At 39.2% G+C, this 23,445-nt stretch overlaps 3 protein-coding genes across 3 annotated transcripts; 2 read left to right on the forward strand and 1 right to left on the reverse strand.

The window, feature by feature from the left end:
- Positions 1–438: 438 nt before the first annotated feature.
- Positions 439–5,562, forward strand: LOC120293433. Its single transcript, XM_039312726.1, has 3 exons — positions 439–4,018; positions 4,226–4,477; positions 4,563–5,562. The coding sequence occupies exons 1-3, from the start codon at positions 497–499 to the stop codon at positions 5,433–5,435; spliced, it is 4,647 nt and encodes a 1,548-aa protein (XP_039168660.1). The 5' UTR covers positions 439–496; the 3' UTR covers positions 5,436–5,562.
- Positions 5,563–10,365: 4,803 nt separating this feature from the next.
- On the forward strand, positions 10,366–13,332 carry LOC104445212 (disease resistance protein RUN1). Its single transcript, XM_039312195.1, has 4 exons — positions 10,366–11,078; positions 11,466–12,609; positions 12,726–13,004; positions 13,120–13,332. The coding sequence occupies exons 1-4, from the start codon at positions 10,465–10,467 to the stop codon at positions 13,201–13,203; spliced, it is 2,121 nt and encodes a 706-aa protein (XP_039168129.1). The 5' UTR covers positions 10,366–10,464; the 3' UTR covers positions 13,204–13,332.
- A 4,522-nt stretch (positions 13,333–17,854) lies between these two features.
- LOC104445219 (28 kDa heat- and acid-stable phosphoprotein) lies at positions 17,855–21,847 on the reverse strand. Its single transcript, XM_010059040.3, has 8 exons — positions 21,489–21,847; positions 20,674–20,711; positions 20,486–20,557; positions 20,285–20,368; positions 20,162–20,196; positions 19,837–19,922; positions 18,178–18,243; positions 17,855–18,092 (listed from the first exon to the last, which is right to left on the reverse strand). The coding sequence occupies exons 1-8, from the start codon at positions 21,553–21,555 to the stop codon at positions 18,058–18,060; spliced, it is 483 nt and encodes a 160-aa protein (XP_010057342.2). The 5' UTR covers positions 21,556–21,847; the 3' UTR covers positions 17,855–18,057.
- Between the last annotated feature and the right edge of the window lie 1,598 nt (positions 21,848–23,445).

Raw genomic sequence — 23,445 nt, forward strand, 5'->3', positions numbered from 1 at the left:
AATCCTTATTTATCTGCTCGTCTAGTAGATTTTCAATGTTGATTATGGCTTAGCAAATCTCGATGTTTCCTCTTTTGGAAGACTAGGAACATTACTATTTCCTAAACTCTTAATCCTCATATCTCTTTCCGGTGGACTTTTTGTAGCATTTATCTTTCCATATTAGATCCCTACTCAAACAAAAGTCCCACATTGGATATCTCCTAAAATTATTTACTAGATTACACCCCGCATAATTACTTCCGTTCATGATGATGACGATTCTTGAAAAATCTTTAATAAAGTCATAGAGAGAGAGAAGATGGGAAATGTTGGCCCAGTAAGCTCGATTCTATTAATCCCTGTACTGGCAATTGAGGGTATTTTCGTCTTTTCGTTACTGATTGGCTGTGCATAGAACGGGAGGAGATCAAACAGGTCGCGACTCGGCGTCGGCTGAGCATCCTCCCTACAGGAAAAAGAGGAGGCGCAGGATCCCCTTCACCGCAGAAGAGCTATGGCGGAACCACTCCTCTTCAGAGTAGCTAAACTTGTGGATGATTTCCCAGAGGCTGCAGAATTATGGGGCGCTGGCGACACCGATCTGGAGGATACCTTTTCCTATCTCCAAAGTATAGTGCCCGATGCGGAAAAGCGGGTCCTCAGCGACGAGAGCGACAAGAACATCAAACATTGGCTGGAGGATCTCAAAGATGCTTTCTATGAGGCGGAGGACTTACTCGAAGAATGGCCGAGCAAAGATGAGAAGTTGAAGCAGGTAATTCCCTCCTCTTCGCCTTCTGCAAAACCTGATTTAAGGCTGGAGATGAGCACCCGTGCGAAGAAAATCAGGAAGAGAATAGAAGCCATCGCTGCCGAAGGGACGGATTTGGGTTTGCGAGAGTGCGCGGTGGTTGTGCGTGTAGAGAGAAGAGAGCGGTTGGACGCCTTTGTGTGCGATGAGGAGATTATAGGGAGAGAAGATGCTAAAAGCGTAATTTTGAAGTTCTTGCTAGATTCTAAAACTGATTATCAAATTCCCGCCCTTTCAATATGGGGTGACGATGGGGTTGGAAAGACTGCTCTCGCTCGATGTCTATACGAAGATGACATGGTCAAGAAGCATTTTGATTTAAGGATTTGGGTTAACGGCTTCGGTAATCTCGAAGGGGAATTGCGAAAGATCAGAGGAAGAGAGACAACAGGGAGAGAAGATGATGTGTTCCGGTTGCAAAGATATCTCCTAGTTATTGACGATCTGTGGGTTGAGGATCCTGAACAATGGGGGAGCTTGAAAAGTTTATTGATGGGAGGTGCCCGAGGAAGCAAGATTCTGATAACTACACGCGATCGGTCAGTTGCAGTCTGTACGATTACATCCCCATCTTATCGTCTCGCGGGCCTTCCAATAAAGTCGTCTTTTGATTTATTGATGAGAATGGCTTGCCTGGAAGAAAAAGAGACTGGAAATTCAACTAAGGTAGTTATCGGGAGGAAGATAGTCCAAAAGTGTCATGGAATCCCTTTGGCAATACGAATGATTGGAAGTCTATTATTCTGCAAGAAAACTGAAAAGGAGTGGTTACATTTGTTGCCCGAGACCTCAGAATTTTCTAAAAATTTACCTCGGCTTAGTTATATTCATCTCCCATGCCATCTAAAACAGTGCTTTGCCTTCTGTTCATTGTTTCCCAGAGACTGGGTGATTGATAAACAATTGTTGATGAGTCTCTGGATAGCAGAAGGATTTATCCAGCCCATAGACAATGGAGATTGGGACATGGAAGATATTGCTCATGACTATTTCATGGATCTACTCAGGAAGAATTTCTTTCAAGACTGCGTTAAAGATGAACTCGGAAATGTGACGTCTTGTAGGATGCATCATTTAGTACATGACCTAGCACGCCATGTTGCTGGAACTGAGTATGGAAGAATTTATCATTCATGGCCATACCTTGAAGAAAGAGCTCATCATATATCATGGGATTCAACTTTAGATTTCTCACAGGGAGATACATATTTGCACAGAGCATATCGTCTGAGGACATTCATCAAAACTAGTCAAAGAAAAAGCTTGAGGCGTGAAACACAAATGGGTGAAAAAACTCTTCACAAATTAATTTCTAGTTTCAAGTTCTTACGTGCCTTGGATTTGCATGACAGCGGTATTGAGAAGCTGCCGAGTTCTATTTGTGAGTTGAAGCACCTGACATTTCTAGATCTCTCTGAAAATGAAGGAATCATAAGGCTTCCTGATTCTGTGACAAGATTGGAAACCTTGCAAGTACTTAAACTCAATATGTGTTACAAGCTAATAGAATTGCCTGAAGATTTTAGAAATTTGGTCAACCTACGGCAACTTGAGATAAGCAATTGTAGTGCCCTATCTCATATGCCACAAGGGTTGGGCCAGTTGACTCTTTTGCACACTCTAACAGATTTCCTTCTGCCCAGGAATGATTCTTGTCCACAGAATCACAGTGGGCTTGGGGAGTTAAACAAGTTAAGCAATTTGAGGGGAAGCCTCAGAATTGAAGTGAAGGGGGGAATAGAAGATGTGGTAGCAGAATCAAATGCTGCAAACTTGAAGGAGAAGGATTCCTTAGTTTCACTAGTGTTAGTGTTTGCCAGAAAAGAAAGTGATGAAGTTTTACTTAAGGAGATGCAGCCAAGCTTAAATCTTCGAAGCTTAGAAATAAGAGGCTATGGGGGCACAAGGTTTCCAAGCTGGATGTCTTGCATGCCCAAATTAGTTCGGCTACGTTTGTTTGATTGTACAGCATGCAAAAGTCTCCCATTACTTGGTGAGCTCACTAGCCTCAAGCATTTGGAGATTGGTGCGCTACCTACGGTGGAGTACACAGAAAGTGATATTGATACTCTCTTATCGCTTCCTAATCTGTCTACATTAATGATACAGAGGTGTCCTAATTTGGATTGGATTCCACCACTTGTATGTCCCAAGGAGTTGAAACCTCCTACTTTCCCTTTGGAGTCGTTGCAGACCTCATTTGCCACAATTGAACAGGTAACTGGTATTGATGATCGAGTGAAGGAGGTAATCAAATTATTGGCAATAGAAGATGATGGAAATAAACCACGCATAGTTGGAATCCATGGAACTAACGGAATTGGCAAGACAACTATTGCGAAGGCCGTATACAACCGACTCTCCTCATGTTTCGATAGTTGTAGCTTTCTTGCAGAGATTGGTGAAAAAGTGCAAAATAATGGCGGTATCCAGTTTGTGCAAACTAAGTTGATATGTGATATTCTTGATCGAGATTGCAATGTTGCTTCTTTTGAAGGAGGAATCAAGTTTTTCTTGGATGTATTCAGCAACATAAAAGCTCTTATTGTCCTAGATGATGTGGAAGAACTGTCTCATCTTTATGATCTAGTTGGTACCCAACTTGAGTGGTTTGGTCGTGGAAGTCGGATAATTGTTACATCAGAAAATCTTGGAATTCTCGAAACATTTGTGCCAGAAAGGGCTAATATCTATGAGGTGAATAAGATGGATAATGGTCGAGCTCTTGAACTTTTTTACAAGCATGCTTCAATACCTTGGTATCCTGAAATTGGGAAGCACATTGTCAAAGCCACAGGGCAGGTGCCATTTCTTATTGAAGTTATTGGTTCACTTCTACATGGAAAAACAATAGAAGATTGGAGGAAGATGGAGGACATGATAAAACCACACTCTCAAGAGATTTTGAAGGATTGTAGGGAGATTTTGAAAATCTGTTATGAAGCATTAGATGAAAAGCAGAAACAAATATTTCAGGACATAGCATGGTTTGCCAATGGCATGGACAGCCAAATTGCATCATACATGTGGCCTGATTTAGATCTTTTGCCTTCTTACCAAGTTCTGATGCCCCTAGCAAAAATTGGAGAAGACAACAAGCTGTGGATGCATAAACTGTTAAAGCACCTCTGCAGAGCTGTAGATCAAGGAGAACCTATATATCATGTAAAGCGCAGAAGACTATACATCAATGATCCAGACCCAAAAGTTATCAACAAAGAAGAGGTAAGGGTTTTTGGTTCAACGGTTTGCTTTCTTCCATAAAATGGAAGCCTTGATTTATAAGTTTAAATTTGTTATCCAGCTTTTTACTTATTTTACCATGGGTAGGTTGTCTTTGCATGCACGGAAAAGATAGCCCCCTAGTCCTTAGCAAAATTGTCCCATCGTCTTTATGACTTAAGATTGTTTTGTTTCTCTTGGCAAATGTAGGGAATGGAAGTGGCGGAAGCCCTTTGCCCCGATACATGTACGGAAACTTTGCCAAACGTAAGGTTCTTGGAATTGGATCATGCAAGTATGAGTGGAAATTTTGCAGATGTATTTCCAAAGTTAAGGTGGCTTCGTTGGCGAGGGTGCCCGAGGGATTTCGAAGCAACAGGACTTAATCTGACTGAACTGGTCATTCTTGATCTTTCATGGAGCAAAGTCACTAAAGACTGGGGAGGTTGGAGGAAAATCAAGGTGGTTTCCTTTTTACTGCTCTAATGTATTTATTGTGTTAATTATCTGGCAATTGACCTTATGATTTTTCTCTCCTGTTTTACAGATGGAGCAATTGAAAGTCTTAAATCTCACTAGTTGCACTGACTTATTGATAAGTCCTGAATTTTCTAGCTTTCCAAACTTGGAGATACTTATTCTAGAGCGATGCTCTCGGTTGGTCCATTTAGATCCTTCGATTGGGGGTCTCGAAAAATTGCTTTGCCTAAATTTGAAGTCCTGCACTGATCTCAACAGGTTGCCTGCCGAACTGGGTGCTTTGAAAGCTTTGAAAGAGCTCCTCATTGATGAGACTTCTGTGCGTGATATTTCTTTGCGAAGTGATTCAGAAGAAGTTGAACACCTAACATCACTTTCAAAACTCTCAGCAAATAATTCAAATATTACCGAACTCCCCAATGGAGTTGGAGAGAAACTCAGACGCTTGTCATTGAGGAATTGTGATTGGATACAAAAACTGCCAAAGTCCATTGGCCAATTGGGAAGCCCTTTAGAGGAGCTGGATATTTCAGGAACAGGCATTTCTGAATTGCCAGGTTCCTTTGGTAATCTGCAGAGGTTGAGAGTGTTAAAGATGCACTATTGCTTCATAAGAAAATTTCCTAGTTTTATTTGGCATTTACATAGCCTTGAAGAAATAGATGCCTCCTCGTGTAGGAATATAGAAGGGGACATTCCTAGAGATATTGGGAAGCTAGAAAATCTGAGAATCTTGAGGTTGCGAAATTCTGCTATTTCCAGCTTACCTCCTGAAATCAAGCATCTTTCGAAGCTGGAGACTCTTGATGTACTTTGCTGCGACAAGCTTCATGAGTTGCCAGCACTTCCCCCTAGTTTGATCGTTGTGCATTTGAGTCCAAAATTGAAGGAAAAGGTGTCTGACCTGTTGAGGAAGAAGCATTGTTTCATCACTGTATAACTTGGATGACAAGGTTATTGAAACCGGTCTTTGTTCTACTTAGCTTTGGCTATGCTCTGTCAGTTATCCGGATAATTGTTATTGTATCTGCTGATATTTCCTTTCAATGTGTCTAAGCTTCCTCTGATATTTTGCATGCTCGTTTAAGGCCCAAAATCGGTGCGTGCTGTTTGACACTTGCTGATATTTCCTTTCAAAAAACGGCGCTCGCATTTTGACACTGCCTGGTCGGTGATTTTTTCTTCTTTTTTAACCCCTTACGGTGCCCGCGGTCTCTCGCGCAATTCTTTCTCAAGACTTTTTTAATTGATGTAGTAAATTGATAATTATAGACTAACTAAAGCGAGGAGGAATCGAGCAAACTGCTGCTTTATTTGATATTAGGCGCGGGCATTTCCATTGTGCAAATTGTTGAATCATTAGTAATCCATTGATCTGAGGTGTCATGTAAGAGAAAAATATGAGATTTGTATAACTTGTTTTATAATTTTGTGAAAAAAATATCATACTTTGTGAAGGTCTAAGATTAATGTGGTATAAATAAACGTCCTAATGTTGAGTTTCCTGAGAACATAAAATATAAATAAAAAGAAATGTATAATAATGAATTCTATTTTTGAAAAAGTAAAAAATAAAAATAAGACAAATATAAAATGATCGTTTTTTCTAACTGAATTGCAATGCAAACTTTGTTTTTTCTTCAAACTTTTATTGCATGTTTGGGAGAAATATTTATTTTTGTAACATCAAAGTAACAAGTGTAATTTATTCCATTTGACAATTTGCATAATTAAAAGGAAAAAAATATAATGGATCGTGTTATATGTTAACAAAAGTTATTCCATTTCTCAAAGTGAATTTATTTATTCAATGTAATTTTTCCATTGGACTAAATCGCATTACTCAAATGAAATCAATTAAAACTTTAATTAACAAGAATACAGAACTTATACCTAGAATGGAATTTGAGTGTTTTATTTTTGTCCATCTTAAACTTTTTTATAACTACTTGAGAAAATTTTTAAAAAGAATCTGAAGTGCTCTTATTTTTCTAAATAATGATCTAAAATTAGATCTTATTTTAAATAAGGAATTGAAGTGGCCATTATTTAAAGTAAATTTGATTTCAAATAAAAGCATAAAGTTGATCTTTTCAGCTGGTCAAGAGCATTTTCATTCTTTTTTTCTTTCTTTTTTCCTTTTTTCTATTTTTTTTTGTATTTCCTTTTCCCATGTGACCGGTCTCACGCTGGCTGGCCACCAGCAATGCCCAAGGAGCGCTGGGCGAGGATCGCCCTTACTGGAGTCGAGCTCGTCCCAAATTCAACACCATTCGACCTCAATAAAGGTTCGGCCAACCTGGCGAGCCCAATCTGTTCATCTTCCTTCGAAGAAGACTGAGTTGAAGAGCCAACAGTCAAGGCAAGGATGAAGATTGAGTCGAGTCAAGGAAGAAGATCGAGTCGTCGTCAGTCAATGGAGGGGGACGGACGCAAGGGTGCTCGTGTCAAATTCAACGCCATTAAGGTCGGATTCAAGCTCAGGACGTCTGATTCAACACAACTAAGCTTGGATCAAACCTCGTTGGCTTTAGGCAACCATTGATCTAGGGCCGCTACCTGTGTCCACGGAGGTCGCTTACCTCACGCAACCACAGATCTGTGGTTGCCTGAGGGCGGCCACCCGCACAGCCATGGCGTCGAGGCTTGTCTAGGTCCGATTAGCTCGTTTTTTTGGAGTGATAGAGAGATCCATGGCCATGGAGGTCGTGACCTCCGTCGGTTCGCTCCAATTGAGGCCAACAACCTCCATGGTTGTGGTGGTGGTGGTGGGGTTGGGCTGCATCTCAACTGTCACGTTCCATTCCACTGTTAGTCCACCATCCGTGATGTCTTCTTCTTCACAAGCATGTTTGGATTTCTAAGTACGAAATTCAAGTCAGATCACTAGCTGTTATATATGTTTTGAACTTGTATCTAGATGGGAACATAAGTAATTCTTTAAGTCTAAGATCTTCATTTTTAGCATAGAGTCTGAACCTCAAGATTGTTAAAGCTTCTCTTCCAAGAGTATATTCCTGAATCAAAATACTTCAAGATATTTGTCAGACTCATCAAACACTCATGAATAATTTTGTCAACTTCAAAATTTATTAGAGTTTTCTCAACAAACACCATTTTTGTCAGTACAGGAGGTGAGAAGGCGAGGGGTGAAGGAGGTCAATCATGGCCAGTGCTTAATTAACGACACTGTATTAAATCAGTTCATACAAGAATTGTCCACATAATTTGTATAAACCACTTCTTAGTTGGGAGAGCACGTTATTCTAGTAATTTCCCGTTGAACTATGCACTGAAAAACATTATATTTGAATTTAAGGAAGAGTAAAAAGCTGTGCTTTCTTTTCCCTTTTAAATTTTTTTGCTTGTCCCAACACTGATCTATCATCCTATTTACTACTTTTGTTGGCCACAAAAAATGCTTGTGTCACTCTCACGGTCTGAATAACACGGTAGTACACGGTCTTCAATAAAAATAAGTCCATGTGTTCACACCTTAAGATGCGGCTCCATCCTTCAGCACCACCATTTTTCAAGGTACTAAAGAACAAGTCACGCGTCTCTATCCTCTAGTATAAGAATAAATCAATAAGAAGATCAAATGGTGAACGAGCTGCCTGGTACAACACCGTACCAAATCTTAAGCTAGTATTCGTTGTTGATGGTTAAATTCCATCATCCAATGGCTTCTTCATCAAAAGCCAAAAAGATTTACCACGTCTTCTTGAGTTTCAAAGGCATGGATATGCGTAACAACTTCATTGATCATCTTTACAGAGCTTTAAATCAGACTAAGGACGAGAAATTATTTTCAGAATAGTGAGTTCAGATAAAAATATGACTCTTCTGGGGTGACGGCGAAAGAGAGCTGTTTTAGTACAATAACATAATTCAACATCGTCATAGTGTTTATTTCGGACTTTCCTGAATATCATGCCAATTAAAAATCAAAAACCCAATTAGGCATGTCGTCCTAAGTTATCTTCATATCAATAGCCAACCTAACTTCGAACCATAATATACTCGTCCCGATCCACATCTTGCTTGTGGTGGACTTCGAAAGTTCCTCATTGCCTAACTAATCCTCTTTTATCTTCTCTTCTGGTAGATTGTCAATGTTGATTGTTTCTTGACTAATCCTAATTTGTCCTCTTCTGGAAGACTTTGAACCTTAATTATTTCCAAACTCATAATCCTAATTTGTCTTTCCGGTGGACTTTCGTAGGATTGTTTTTTCTTCCAAATTAGATCCATGTACTCAAACAAAACTTCCCAAAATTATTTACCATTACGAGACTTCACGTTATTACTCCAAACAAACTCTTGGCTATCCAACTTCAACTGGTTTTCAAAAGAGAAGCAGAATTTTTCAATTAAGCCCAATCGAACGACGAAGTGATGTAAGGATTGAAAATCGCCTAAGAACAATATGATTTGGCAATACCGGAGGATCACGGATGTAAGTTCAAAACTTCCGTTCAGGGAGATGACATATCCTAAAAAATCTTCAATGTCCTGGACAGAGAATTGAACTTGGTGGCACGGGGACTCGATTTTAATCCCTGCATTGTTAAATGAGGGTTTTTTTCGTCTTTTAACATCGATTGGCTATGTATAAGGCATCTTCGTCAAGGTGATTGGATAGTTATTATTTTGACTAGCCATTGGAAAATACTTTTTCGGGGAAATTTGGAGCCCTGTTATTATTATTATTATTATTATTTTGGTACACAATTTGGAGCCCTATTTACTTGGATGGAACGTAGCATCATCCAAAAGAGAGGTATTGAAAGTTCATAGATCAGGTAGAGCCGATAACCCGTTATTCAGGATGCAGTCTAATGCCTTCTCGTGTTACTAGCTTGAAGGTACGTATACTGATTGGAAAGTACTAAATTAGAATGAGCCTAACATGAATTATCTAATTCGAATGCCTCTTTTTGTGCGTGTCCACGTATAATACTGTTTGGTTGGGATGCTGTGATCAATACCAGGTTATTTTCGGGATAAACTCAAACATAATTTATTTATCAATCCAAAAAAGAAAAAAAAAATATATATATATATATATACAACTGAAAACTGGGTTAGTTAAGTGAGTTTCAGTGTATTTTGAGAAAAAAAGTACAATAAAAGCACAAAAAGAGAGAGGAAATCCTGATAAGAGAAAATCATGGTTTTTGGTTGCAATATCAAGTTTTAAACTTCGAAACTGAAAATCGCCCGTATTCAACTATTCAAATTTTACTAATTAGATGTAAATTGGTCTGTATCAAGACCACCTACATAAGCCAAAGATCTGAAGTTAATCGGTTCAACATGTAAGGTGTTCTTGGTTCTTTGGGTAATTGGATCTTTATGTCCATGCATCTAGCTTACGAAAACTATTACGAAAAAAATAGAGGTGGACGAGCAGGCGTTGAAATGTATTTCCCATTTTTTTAACAGCTCACACATTTTAGGACCTTATGTATAAGAGGATTACAAAGTTTGGGCTATACGTTCATGGAGGAAGAAAATGGCAAAGGTCTATGCAAAATAAGAAGATATTTAGTGTCGCGGAGGTAATCCAATTGTGCGGGATACCAAGCTGCTTGTTGTCTGACTTACTGTTGTTATGTAATTGAATTTTGACTGTCATGTAAAACTCATAATGACTCCATAGTTGCAATTCTATTTGATACATATATAAACTAAAATGATGTAATAATTTTCCTCAATGTACCTTGTGTAATAATTTCCCTTGGGGAGATCCTGACCCGGTGATTGGGAGGATAGAACTGCCAAAAACATCAAAACGAATAAAATAAAAAGAAAAGCAGAGAGAGAAGTAGACAAGTCTTCGGTCGGGACAACACCAAGACTGAGACTAAAAGGCGTAATGAGGTCAACGCTCCAGATTCAGACTTGCGAACTCCATCGACTTCAATAAAGTTTGATCATCTTCATCTCCATTCGAGCCAGTCTGTATGCAAATGGATTTTCGTGATCCAATGGCCGTTTGTAACTATCGAGTGTTTCTCAGCTTCAGAGGACCAGATACGCGCCATAACTTAGTCGAGTACCTCTACGACAAGCTCAGACGCCTGGGGATTGTGGCATTCTTAGACCGCGAAGAGATCCAGTACGGTGAATGTATCGGTAGCAAGATCAAGGAAGCCATCAAGCGCTCCGACATCTGCGTCCCTATCTTCTCCCAAGACTTCGCTTCCAGCCCAGCTTGCCTGATGGAAGTGACCCAAATGGTGGAGTCACATAAAGAAATTCATCCCATTTTCTTCTTCGTCGAGCCCTGTGATGTTCGCCACCAGCGGGGAACATATGGAAAGTCCTTCGCCAAGCACAAGAGCAAAAACAGTTATCCCGAGTCAACCATCAAAAAGTGGGAGGATTCTCTGAATGAGATTGCTCATAAAAAGGGGCTGGAATTCAAGAAGGCTGCTCTGGAGGCTGCCCTAAAGGATGGTCTGGAGGCTTCTCTGGGAGAGAATGGTGTTATAAAGGGACCGGAATTCAAGAAGGCTGCTCTGGAGGCTGCTGTTGGTGGTATAAAGGGACGGTTTTACGACGATCTCTTCGGCGGGTAAGTGTGATGACTCGATTGATCTTGCTTTACTTGTTTAGCTTGCGAAAAGATAGGAGAATTGGCTTGTATATCAAGATGCTCACCACCCTTTTTTCTGGGATCCAATTTAACTTCTGGAGATTCCAATTTTTTCTTGCCTTTTAAATCGTGATGCATGTTTTTACATCGTATCGTCGTCTCCCTGCAGTCTTCCTCGTGTTTTTTTTCTGGGTTGATTGATGTCACCGGTGCCCTCTGTATCTTCCCTGAGATCAAACCATCCCATAACCGATCTGGGACCTTATTGAAAAGTCAAGAGGAAAACCTACCGCTGGTCACCTCTCCCGAACCTAATCTCTATAATTAAAAAAATAAAAAAGGCAAACTCCGTTTCTCATTTTGTAGGTTTCGAGAACTAGAGGATTTCATTTCAGAACTTTGGAAACTCTTGAAAATGGATGAGCAAGGATTGGCTAAAAATTTGGTTGGAACAGAGAGAGATGTGCCAGAGATGATGCGAAAGCTTGGTTTCGATTATCAGAATGGACAAATTGTCAAAGAACGGAAGATGACAGTGACAGCGAGATGGGTTCTTGTAGTGTGGGGTCTGCCTGGGGTTGGCAAAACCACTCTCGCAAAGGAGGTATACAGCAAAATCCGTCACCTCTTTGAAGGTTGTAGTTTTCTTGAAAATGTTCGGGACAACTTTGAACAGAAAAGAGTAGTGTCTCTGCAGAAGAAGTTGATTCGTGAGCTCAAGAGAGGAGAATGTCCCGAAGTGGAATCCTTCACTGAAGGTACCACAGTGATAAAACACCTGTTCCAAAAAAACAGAGTTCTCATCGTACTAGATGATGTGGACGACTTTGAACAAATCGAACCATTGGCTAAGGAGCTAACTTGGTTTGGTCCGGGAAGCACAATCATCCTCACAACCACAAAAGAAGATGTTTACAAGGTTCGGAAAAGCGAGGAACAAGACATTTTCTATGAGCATGAGCATGAGGTTAAACTTATGGATGAAAAACATGCTTTTGAACTTTTCCGTGAGTGTGCTTTTGGAAAGAATGATCTCCCAAAGGACCACGAGAAAATGTCAAAAGAAATCATATCTGCTGTCGATTATCTTCCATTTGCTATTGATTTTGTGGGAAGGTCTTTGTATGGGGAGAGCGAAAAGGAATGGGAGCGGACTTTGGGTGAGTTGAAGGCAAAGCTGATTGACAAAGTCAAAAAAATGTTGTTGGCAAACTATGAACTTTTGAGCTATGAGGCAAAACAAGTATTCCTTGACATAGCATGTTTCTTTACGGGAATTGAAAAGACAATGCCCTGTCACATGTGGGCTGCACGTGGCCTAGGTAGAGGTGTTGAAGAGCTTAAGAAAAAGTCCTTTCTAAAAATCAAGGAAGAAAAGGAGTTTTGGATGCAAGGCCAACTAATATTGCTGGGAAGAGAAATTGTCGAGGAGGAAAATCATGATAATCCTAGGAAGCGCAGCAGGCTGTGGGATTACAAGGATGTCCAAAAAATATTGCGGGAGAAGAAGGTGAAAACACTGAAATTTCTCCAGTATTCTTGTCAAGTTTTCCTGTAGATATCATCATTTCATTGCAGATATCTTTATCTGAATTTCACACGTCCATATTTTCAACTAATTGGCAGGGTATATACAAGGTTATATCTCTTCGAGTAGCCTCCAATTTCAAACGAATTGATGGTGAAGCATTTCGTCATCTATCGAATCTGAGGTTTCTCGAGTTGGACAAAGTTGATATTGAAGGAAATCCTGAGAATATTCTTCCTAACCTAGAATGGCTTGATTGGTGTGGGTGCCAAGAGAAATCTAAGTTGTTTGCATTCGATATGGAAGACCTGGTAATTCTCAACTTATGTTCAAGTTCAGTCCAATTGAGTTTGAAAGACTGGGAACAATTGATGGAGGTAACGCTTATTTGCGCTTTTGCACTTCTTTTTATGTAGAAATGTGCCCTGCACTTTAACTTTAGAGTTTATAGCTGAAGTACTAATAAGCACATGAATCATGTCGTTTTTGCAGAAGGCTCAGAGTTTGAAAGTCTTGAACCTAAAAGATTGTACTTGGATCAATGCATCTCTGAATTCCCTGCTTCAAGGCATTTAAAATGCTTGATCGTGGAAGGTTGTTTATATTTAAAGCCAAATGAAACCATTTCTAATTTTGAGAATTTAGTTTCCTTAAACATGAAGCATTGCAAATGGGTTAAAGATTTGCCGCAAGCGCTGCTATCCATGAAAGCATTGAAAGAGCTCCTCATTGATGGAACTACTATTGCAAAACTACAATTCGAGGAAGGCTCTCTGCCGGCACTTGAAATTCTCAGTGCTTGCGAATGTAAAGCATTGCGCGAGGTCAGTGATTCCATTGGATTATTAAAGAGTCTTCGGAAGCTTGCTTTAAGCAATTGCAGACAGCTAAACACGCTTCCACATGTCTTTGGAGAGCTTCGTCAGATGCAGAAAATGGACCTGTCATACACCTCAATTGATGATTTGCCTCCTTGTGTCAAGAATTGCAATAAACTTCAAGTGCTAAAGATGGCTCGTACTTTCCTTCAAAGATTTCCTGAAGCCATAGAACATCTTGAGGAGCTCAAAGAGTTGGATTTCACCAACTGCAGAAATCTGAGTGGACGTTGCAACATTACCAGATTGATTTCTTTGAGAATCTTGAGATTAAAAGGCACAAACAATGCTGAAGTGTTCCCCAGAGATAAGGCGCAATTACGTCTCCACATCCTTGAGTTAGATCATCACGTCACTAAACACACTCAGACCAGTCAAAAGAATAGCTGTGTCTCGAATTACAAAAGAAAAAGGGACAAGGAGTAGTGTCTCTACAAATACAAGATCTCTTTCTTTGTCGAACAACTCATACTTCAAATAGTTCCAAAGATGCTTTAAGTTCAAGCTCTTCAGAGATTTATCTATTGATGTCAGAGCCATTGAATTTTGCATGTGTGCATGAATGGCATCAAGCTATGTTTCTAAAAAGCTTGAAGTGTCTTTAGAAATTTCGAAGTATGAGTTATTCAACAAGGAGAGAAAGATCTCGTATTTGGAAAGTCACTACTCTTTGCAGTTTACTGCTCGTATTTATGATCTTTATCTCAAACCATGTGAGCATTCTTGTATTAGCTTGTTCCATCATTTATGCAACTGGTTCTCTTTTCTCTTCCTTGCTGTCACATGATTGGTAGAGATCGCTTTAGTAGTTTTTGTTTTTCATGTGTTTCAATTTATTGAGTTTTTTGCATGTAATATTGTTTTCCCCTCTCTCTTTCTTTTCTCTGTTATCTTTTTCCTGAATAGGGAGAGGGAATTTCTTTAGAAATGCGAGAAGTTCAGTTAAAATGACCTAATGCTGTTACTTGGTTTGCTGCTTGCAGCATCCTTTGATTCAAATTGGCTTGTGCATTGGTGTTAGATGCAAAACAACTCTCATGGAAACTTGGCAAGCTGTTGCTAAACCCAACTGGACTTCCTAGTTTTAGGCATGGTTGCTTTATATTGTGTTGCCTTCTCATTGCTATGCGGGTCCTTTCGCTAGCTCTGTCATGTTATACATTTCTAATACTTCATTGTAGTTGGTCTGTCGACAATCATATGCAAGGACCGGGTAATCTTTGCGTAGAAGTTTGTATTGCCTTGTGATTCACTTTGATTTTGCTGTAGATGGTTTTTGCAAATTCATGGTTTCACTAGTGACCCTACATATTATAGGAATGTTGTGTCACATGCATATAGTGGGTTGAACATTCAATGAGGTCCTGACCTCCAGAGATGAGCGGTCCGGGTGCTCTTTCTGGTATAGAATGGGTTTTCGTGCTCTGATTGGAGAATAAAAATATGCCTAATGGCCGACAGAGAAATCTTTTTGAGGGCATTGGTATTACATAGGATTGATATTGTACATGCACAATGCAGATGAAGCATATGAAGTGGCAGCAGTGGCTTACTGCATTGCTGAAATGGGGCAGAATGCGAAGTGATGCCCTTAAGTGGCTGAGATTTTTCTCGCTAGGATCCCCAGCTGGTCAAGTTCTGGGGATCGTTGGTCGTCCATCAGAATCCAAACTATTTTGGTTCCAATGACTTAAAAAGAGTGGAGTTGTTGTAAGCTTACATGTTAGTCATTGGCAAGTCCGTGTTGACCTGGAACTGTTATCAAACCGAGAGGGAAAAGGACAGTTGCTTGAAACACGATGATGGCGAAAATCGGAAGTTCCTAATAAGAGGACAAGGCTCATTTAAAAAGTGAAATGTCTCAGAAGAACGGATTTGATCCATTAGGTTCTTGACTCTGTTCATGAAGTCCGAGGTTCACCTTCGCACAGGAAATTATTACTCAGAAACCTTTCAAGGAGAACCGATGAAAGTGTACAAAAAAAATTGTCCATGGCGGGCACCCATTTGCTTTGCACACTCTTCCAGGGTCTTGGTTTCTCCAGCTTCTTCACACTGATAGCTTCATGCTCCATCCTCTTCCTCTTTCTCTCTCCGGTTTGCTGCTCCTGGTAGTGATACTAGATCGACCATCAACAAGAATTCATTTCATTAGATGCAACTGCAACAAACAAAATTGCATTGCGTTAGGACTGTCATCGCGCCAAATGTCCCAGTTAATTCATTGAGCACACGGACCTTATCTCCTTGCATGATTTGAATCAGAGTTTTTAGGGCCACAGAGGTAGTGTCAATCTTCAGAATGCGTACTGAAAAATGCAATGACATCATAGGCCAAACCAATGAGAAAGCAGCAAATCCATACTACGTAAACAGAGTAACAAACCATCTGGTTAGCCAAGTCGTGAAGCATTCGAGTTCCACGCCCCAAGATGGGTTTTGTTCCGGAATGCTTCAGAGTAGAGTCGACCTTGACAAATCATCGCGTAATTAGGCAAAGTAATAGCATATCTATGTTTGCTAGATGTTTTTCGAACGGATATGTGGCTCGGGCTTACGTTAAGCACCCCGTTATTTTTCCTTCAAAGACCGAGTCTGTAGAGTCTTTCAACGAACGAGAACTGGTCATATGACATGAGTTTCTTCCAATTAAGGTGGACAGTGGTAGTTGTACAAGACCCATTTTCTGGTGTTCCTGTGTTTTGACACAATCAAAAGAAACAATTAACATAACTAACAGAAGTTCTTACTCCTTCGAAAAAACGCATTTTCTTAGTGAAGAAAGTACGTAACCTAGTCGTTCCCCTCACTACTACTACAAAAAAAAAAAAAAGTCTCACAATTTTGTCATTTAGCGTACATGCAGACACTTTCCCAAGGGGTTACCAATCCTGATAGTGCTCTAGCCTAGGCTTGTTTAACACTAGAGTTCCAAAGCAAAGGTTATTGTTACGTCAAAAAAAACCTCCTTTAGTTCTTTTCAATTTTCACATATATATTCTAGAATCGCTCTCCCCTTGTTCAGTGCACAGTTCGATTTATTCCTACTATTTTTCAACATATGTGATGTTCCGGTGTTTTTTTCAGCACATTCAACAAAAAATCAATTAACATAATCACCACTATTACGGCGTACATTTTAATTGCCCTTTGTTACTTATAGTTATAAATTGTGGTAAGTGAATTATGACAAGTTAGGAAAACACATTATCTTAGGGAAGAAGGTAAACGGAAAGTTCGGGTTTGTAGACACGCGGTTCCAACCCAGTACATCCACCAACTGTAGAGAAGAAACTCTGTCTAATGCTACAGAAAGTTGGCCAAATCCCAATTACAATGGCTCCCTTAGAAAATGTCCGGAAAAAAGCAAGTTGAGGACAGTAAAGGCATCACTTTTCGAATGTCCCAAAAAAGATGTACATTTTCTTTTTCGAGGGACAAAAAGGACCGCTAACATCTTTCATCCATACGATGATACACAGCAGCAATTTGATTTGATTGACCAATACTTAATCGACTCGTGAAATTAGTAATTTTTGGGACGTGCGAAGTTTGATTGAACAATGATACCAAGTGTATACAACGTGTGACATTTTAAAATCGGCTTAAATGTTTGCTGTCTGTAGCCATTCTCGTCCCTCGAGTGGTACATACTATTCTTTAAAATAATAGAAAAGCCCTCAACATAAGAGTACGCGATATTTTCATATATGGTCATAGAAGATTGAATTAACCTTGAAGCAACATATCCCAATTTCAAAATCAAACTTGAGTTCATTGACCAAAGAGCCTTGTTCTACATTAACTTATCCACTTTGGCCCGTCTCATGTCAAAGTTCACAGTTTTAGAAGACACTTTCTTAAAAAATCATCCATCCAAATAATACTCCTACGTAGGCTCGCTTAATTTTAAGTGCCCAAACAAAATATACCATTGCATTAAAAGACACATCCATGAACTTAATTCTAATGTTCACATATATATATATCTTAAAATAGCTCTCCCCTCACATATATATATCTCATAATCACTTTCCCCCTCCCGCATATATATCTCATAATCACTCTCCCCTCTTCAGTACATAATTCGTTTCATTCCTACCCCTTACAATACTAAAAGCCTGCCAAGAGTCGTTTGTTCTCTAGGCCCTTTGACCCCACGATAACTCTCCACCCTCATTGGACCAAGTCGTCACACTTCTTATCATCTTTTTATCCGCATTGTCCATATATTAGTGGACAGTCAATACGCGCGGTTCTTAGCATGAAGTAGCACGGGAAAGATCAGTCACCTGATGTAGCAACTTCTGAGCAAAACATTGCTCTGCAAACAAGCCGAACGCCACAGATTTTTAAAATAGTCACCAGAAACGCCTTTACTCATAGGAAGGCCAATCGAGAACAGTACCACATGCTTTTAGGAGTAATACTGGGAAGATAAAATATACTGTTTGCACCAATTGCTAAAATAGAAAAGTAATGTCTTTAATCTTCACATATTCTTTTTGATGTTCTGCAAGAGAATACTCCTCCATGCGCCCTCTCTTAAGGATCATTTGCGAGCTTCTGCCTTCTTCTGTTCTTTGGCTGTAGATGAAAGAGAAACTTTGAATCAGTTTTGGCGACAAGGGTGAAACCAGAAAGACAAATATAGCGGCCTCAAAGAATTTACCAGCTTTCTCTTCCTCTCGCTTCTTGGCAGCTTCTGCTCTTTGTTGCCGAATGAGGGCTAAACGCTCTGCAGGAAACAAGAGCACAATAATGAGCACCAAAAACCAAAACTAGAAAGGAGAAGGGCATGGATATGAAAAATGAGCATTCAATTACGCCAACGAGAAGAAACTGATGGACAAGTATAGTCAAGATTGATTTTGTGGTTTGCATGGTTATAAGAATATGATCACTTTTCCAACAGTCGTTTTTGTATTTCATCTAGTCGTTCAGTGTATGAATTTACCTATCAAACTCAAATTAGGTTTCAAGTTGCTCGACCACAAGATTTTAGATTGACATTTAAGTGACACACTTGATAGAAACATTCATAGCTACATTGATCCATCAGCAGCCGAATCTTAAATAAATCATGAAAAAATTGGACGATTCTTTTTTTAACTTGGTTCACACCCCTGAAACAAATTGGTTTGTACACGAATTGAATCAAATTGTACGGTTTAAATTGAGAACAAACGACAAGAAAGATATTAGTCTTACACTCTTAAGGAGGCAATGCACATTTCTAACCTATATGGGAAGGAAAAAAAGAAAAGTGAAGACAATAACATTTCCCATTCTCTGGTCCCTTTCTTCGTAGTTGGATTTGTCTCAGATGAGGCTCATACAGAAAGCTCAGATGCCAATGACATAATTTGTGCAAGCACTTATTTAGCCACCAATATCCAACCTGACCCTGGCTAGCTAGTGTTCACTTGGAATAAAAATCATGAGATCCGGGATTTTGTTTTAATATTATATATCATGAGTGACTGACTAAAAGTGAATAATTTCAACATTGAACTTTCAATAGGAGGCCCAAAATGAAGGGTTCAAATTAAACTTTGCGGCAGTAATATTTAGCAATGAGAATTTAAAGTGTGTTAGGCCTCACTGGCATATCAACAAAGACAAAAGACACAACACTGCTTATCCTGCTCCCTTTTTATGTTTACATTGATTGACTTAATTACATCTGATGGATTACAATTCTAGTTATTAATTTCCCTCCCCTTCACCAACAACGCAACAATCTGTCTACCAATGTCAATCTTGCTTGACTTCTCCCTCCCACTTCATCAAAATGAAGATACTCATTCCATCAGTCTGATACACTTAATCATTCTAATACACAATCCAAACTCACCAAGATGTTCATACTACTAACTTCAACGCATAGCCATAGTTCTACTTAAAGACAGGAAAGCAATAAAGTCGGTGGCCTAATAGCAAGTGAGCAAGCAAGCCAATTTCCTTCCCCAAGTCAATAAGAGGTTTAACATGATGGTCATTCGTCTGTATTTTTACGCAGCTAATACTACAAAAAATTACTCGAGTTCAGTAGCTTTTTTTTTTTTTTTTTTTTTTTTTCGGTCATAACTTCAATATCACAGTAAACTAGCTAGAAAGTCCGCTGCCTCCCTGCAGTAGAAGCTAAAAACTATCAAAACCATTTCAGGAAGGGCGTATTTACACCACAATTTCCATGATATAGGTAATAAATACCCAAATATGTTGCACATGTGAACATCAAATTACCCTATATGACTTATGAAAAATAAGAATATAAATATTCATGGACACATGAAATCTTCTTTCTGCTCAACCAAACACTGCTTACCTAGATCTTTCTTGGCTTGTTCTGTTTTTCCTTGTTCCTGTAGCCTCATGTATCGTTCGTGAGCTTTCTGCTTTTCTATCTCCTCCCTGCTCATGTAAAGACAATTAACAGATGAATACTTCTTCAATGAATAAAAAAATTCAAAAAATTTTAAATTCAAGCTATAAAAACCAAGAAGTTTTATCCGGTGGGGATTCTTATTTTCCTCAGAAAACTGTCAAATTGCAATATGAATAAATAACTCCTAAAAAAACCAAACTCTCACTCAACCCTAATGCAAACAAATAGCAATCTCATAGAGAGAAGCAAATAAGCATCTACAAACCTTTCCCGCCTTGAAAGTTCCGTTGTCTTGCTCGCCTGAAACACAACACCCAGTGGATTTTTAAGAAGCAGATCTCCAATATTTTGGCAATGCTAAAAGGTATCCAGGGCTATACAAACTTACATCAGCATCTTTAGCTTTCAAGTTCTTTGCCTTCACCAAATTTGGATTTTCAATTTGAATAACACTTTCAGTCCCTTTCCGCTTCTGCAATTATTTGGCACAAATACACCACAAAGTTCAACAAAATCAAGTCTCACCATAAACAATTGAACGCACTCAAATGACATTTTCAACCAAGATAGGTAGGTGGGCTTTACTCACTTCAGTCTCTTCACCAGATTCTTCTCCTGATTCTTCTTCTGATTCTTCTGATTCTACGTGCTCAGCTTCTTCCTGAGAACAAAATATACACTTATTGTAGCATAATATCATGTAAAATAGTGTCAAAGAATAAAATAAAGCCCTCCAGCAATAAAGATTCCGTGAGAGAGAGAGAAAGAGAGAGAGACCTGTTTGAATGAACGAGGACGACTGGAAGTACCCGCAACTGCAACAGTATAAACAACAAAGCCAGCTTAGCCAAGTAGAAAGTCAGGCAAAAACATAACAGGTTCTTCAAAAGATAGCAACTGCGAGAGCTTGCCAAGTGCAATCTCTCTGGATATTGACTTTAGGTTATTTAGAAGTAAGAGAGCACAAAACTTAAACTTAGTTTTCTCTCTCTCATTTTAATCATTTATGGATATCAAGTAATCCTATTCATCGAATTGGCAAAATAACCCAGCTTGTCCCATGAGGAAATACTGTCGAAAGAGAAAACGCATTCAGTTCTATTATAAAAAAAAATGCCGGACCCTTACTGTCATCGAGAATTCTACTAGTGAAAGAAATTAGAATCATTAGCTAACAACCGTTTTAATCTAGGCTCAGATCAAATTGCACGTCACTCTTGTTGCAACGGGACAATCATACTACAGTCTAAATCCGACTACCATCCTCGTTCTTTCTTTCTCGACATCACGACAATGAAACCATAACTCAACCGCAAGAAAAAGAACATCACTACAGATAAATTCTTAAAAAAACAACCATCCCCACCTCCTCCGAAGTCTCACTTATTCCCTCAATCATTAAGATCTCAAAAACCAAACAGATCCAGCAAAACAGAACCACACCCAAACCCAGCCCGACCACGTCCAAACAAACAAACAACCCACCGACGCTCAACGAATGGGCTATTCCCAACAATCACAAGCGATGCCGAACGAAAGAGGGTCGTCGAAATTCGCAAGAAAAAAATCAAATCTTTGCGCTCTCAGCTTACTCATCTCGTCGGGAGTCGAGAACTGGCGGCGACCCGTGGGCTTGCCCTTGAACTTTCCCCTCCCCATGGCTCAGAGACGCGCGCTTCTCCCCCACCGGCAGAACACGATTCGGGCACGAAAGAGGAGATCGACCCAGATCCGCAAGAAGACGATCGGCCTCGTTCCCGACGCGATTGGGTGGTTATCGTTTTCGCGAGGAACAAAGAATCTTCCGCGGAAGAGCCAAAGAGAGATGGAGCTGAATCGATTCCTTCTTCCCCCTTTTCACCTCCCCCACTATCTCCGAATCGGAATCCGAACAGGAAAACCCTAGCAAGCTGGGTCGGGTCGGTGTCGGGTCTTCGGTTCGGGTCGGGTCGTCTGTGTAAATGTCGTTAGTGGCGTGCGGTCGCTAGATTCAGATATTTAACGAGGAGTCTATCGTTGGATCTTTTTTGGGACCTTTTTAAGTTCTGTCGAGAGCACTTGAAATTGGCCTTGGCCCAATTTTTTTTTGGTCAGAATCCTTGACCGAATTGAACAGCACACGCAGTAAGATTATTCAAACATATCTCATCTTTTTTCTATGACAGAGACATGCAGATACCCCGAACTTTAATTATTGGTACGTCCGGTACCTCAATTATTTCTTCTGTATAATTAAAGTACCCGAACTTTCACTTGTTTAGTAAATGAAAAATCATAAAACTTTCATAAATATAATTAATTTCTGAAACTTATCGTAAAAATGCAATTAAGACCTAAAATTTTAAAAAAATATAATCAAGTCCAAAAGTTTATAAAATTCATTCAATCAAATCCTTTTGTTGACTGCCTTTTTGAAAATTTTAAGATGTAATTGTACTTTCGTGACAAATTTCAGAATTCAATTACACTTTTTAAAAGTTTTAAAAATCAATTGTATTTTCATAATAAGTTTTGAAACTTTCAATACACTTATCCATTATTAAATTTAGCACTCTAAATGTTTCATGGTCAAGTTTCTCTGCCCCTCTCTCTCTCTCTCTCTCCGATTAAAAGTCTCACAACGTTAGATCTAAAGGTCAGATGACTTCAGGTTTGAAGCCCTCAAACGAGAGAGAAAGTTTCGACCCAAAAAAAAACTAGAGCGAGAGAGAGAGAATGTCATCGGCATTGATAATTGCCAGGCGTGGCGGGTGAGGTGACTTAAAGTTGTGGCGACCACATAAGCATGGAGGAAAAGGAATAAAAAAGAAAGGTCCATTTCAAATTCGATGTCGCTCGAATTGACCCTCTTACTTGGTGATAGTTCTTGATTTTTATTGAGTGGGTGACCTAAGTTAGGGAAAAACTCATGATATGGCACGCCATGACCACATCATGCCAAACTTTTAAAAATTAGATGCTTGATTGAACAAGAAAACCGAGCATTAAATTGAATATCAATAATAAAAAATTAGATTGTCAATATTCTACTATTCCGCAAAAATAATCAATGAATCTTTGAATTTTCGATTAATTCTCATTAGATGTGCTATTTCCTCATTCCATGCACGTATTGAAAAACACAAATTCCGACTTCTAAAATTGCTTTATGAGTGTGCAAATACGATAATTTGAGAATGATGAGTTATCTATTGTTAGTCTTTAACCTAAGTCTCTCCTTTAAATCATGCAATAGTTCTTAAGGAAAAAATCACCAAAAATCTTAAATTAACTTTGTTCTATGACATTAAAAATCATAAACTTATACATGTGTGAGAAGTTTATTCTCTATCAAGATTCTATCATTGAACATAGTTAAAAAGCTGCTTATTTGATTAGTGGAAAACAAACAATGTTGACATAGCGTGTACATGATTTAAATGAAATAAAAACGGTCAGAGGGCTTATCCCAAGTGATGTGGGACTGCCTTGCATGGCAGCGGGTTCAACATACACTTAGATTCACCTTAATCTGGCTCTAATGCCAATCTAAGGGGACTCGGCCTCAAA

This window comes from Eucalyptus grandis, chromosome 5 (genome assembly GCF_016545825.1).
Source record: "Eucalyptus grandis isolate ANBG69807.140 chromosome 5, ASM1654582v1, whole genome shotgun sequence".
In the NCBI taxonomy this organism is placed as follows: Eukaryota; Viridiplantae; Streptophyta; class Magnoliopsida; order Myrtales; family Myrtaceae; genus Eucalyptus; species Eucalyptus grandis.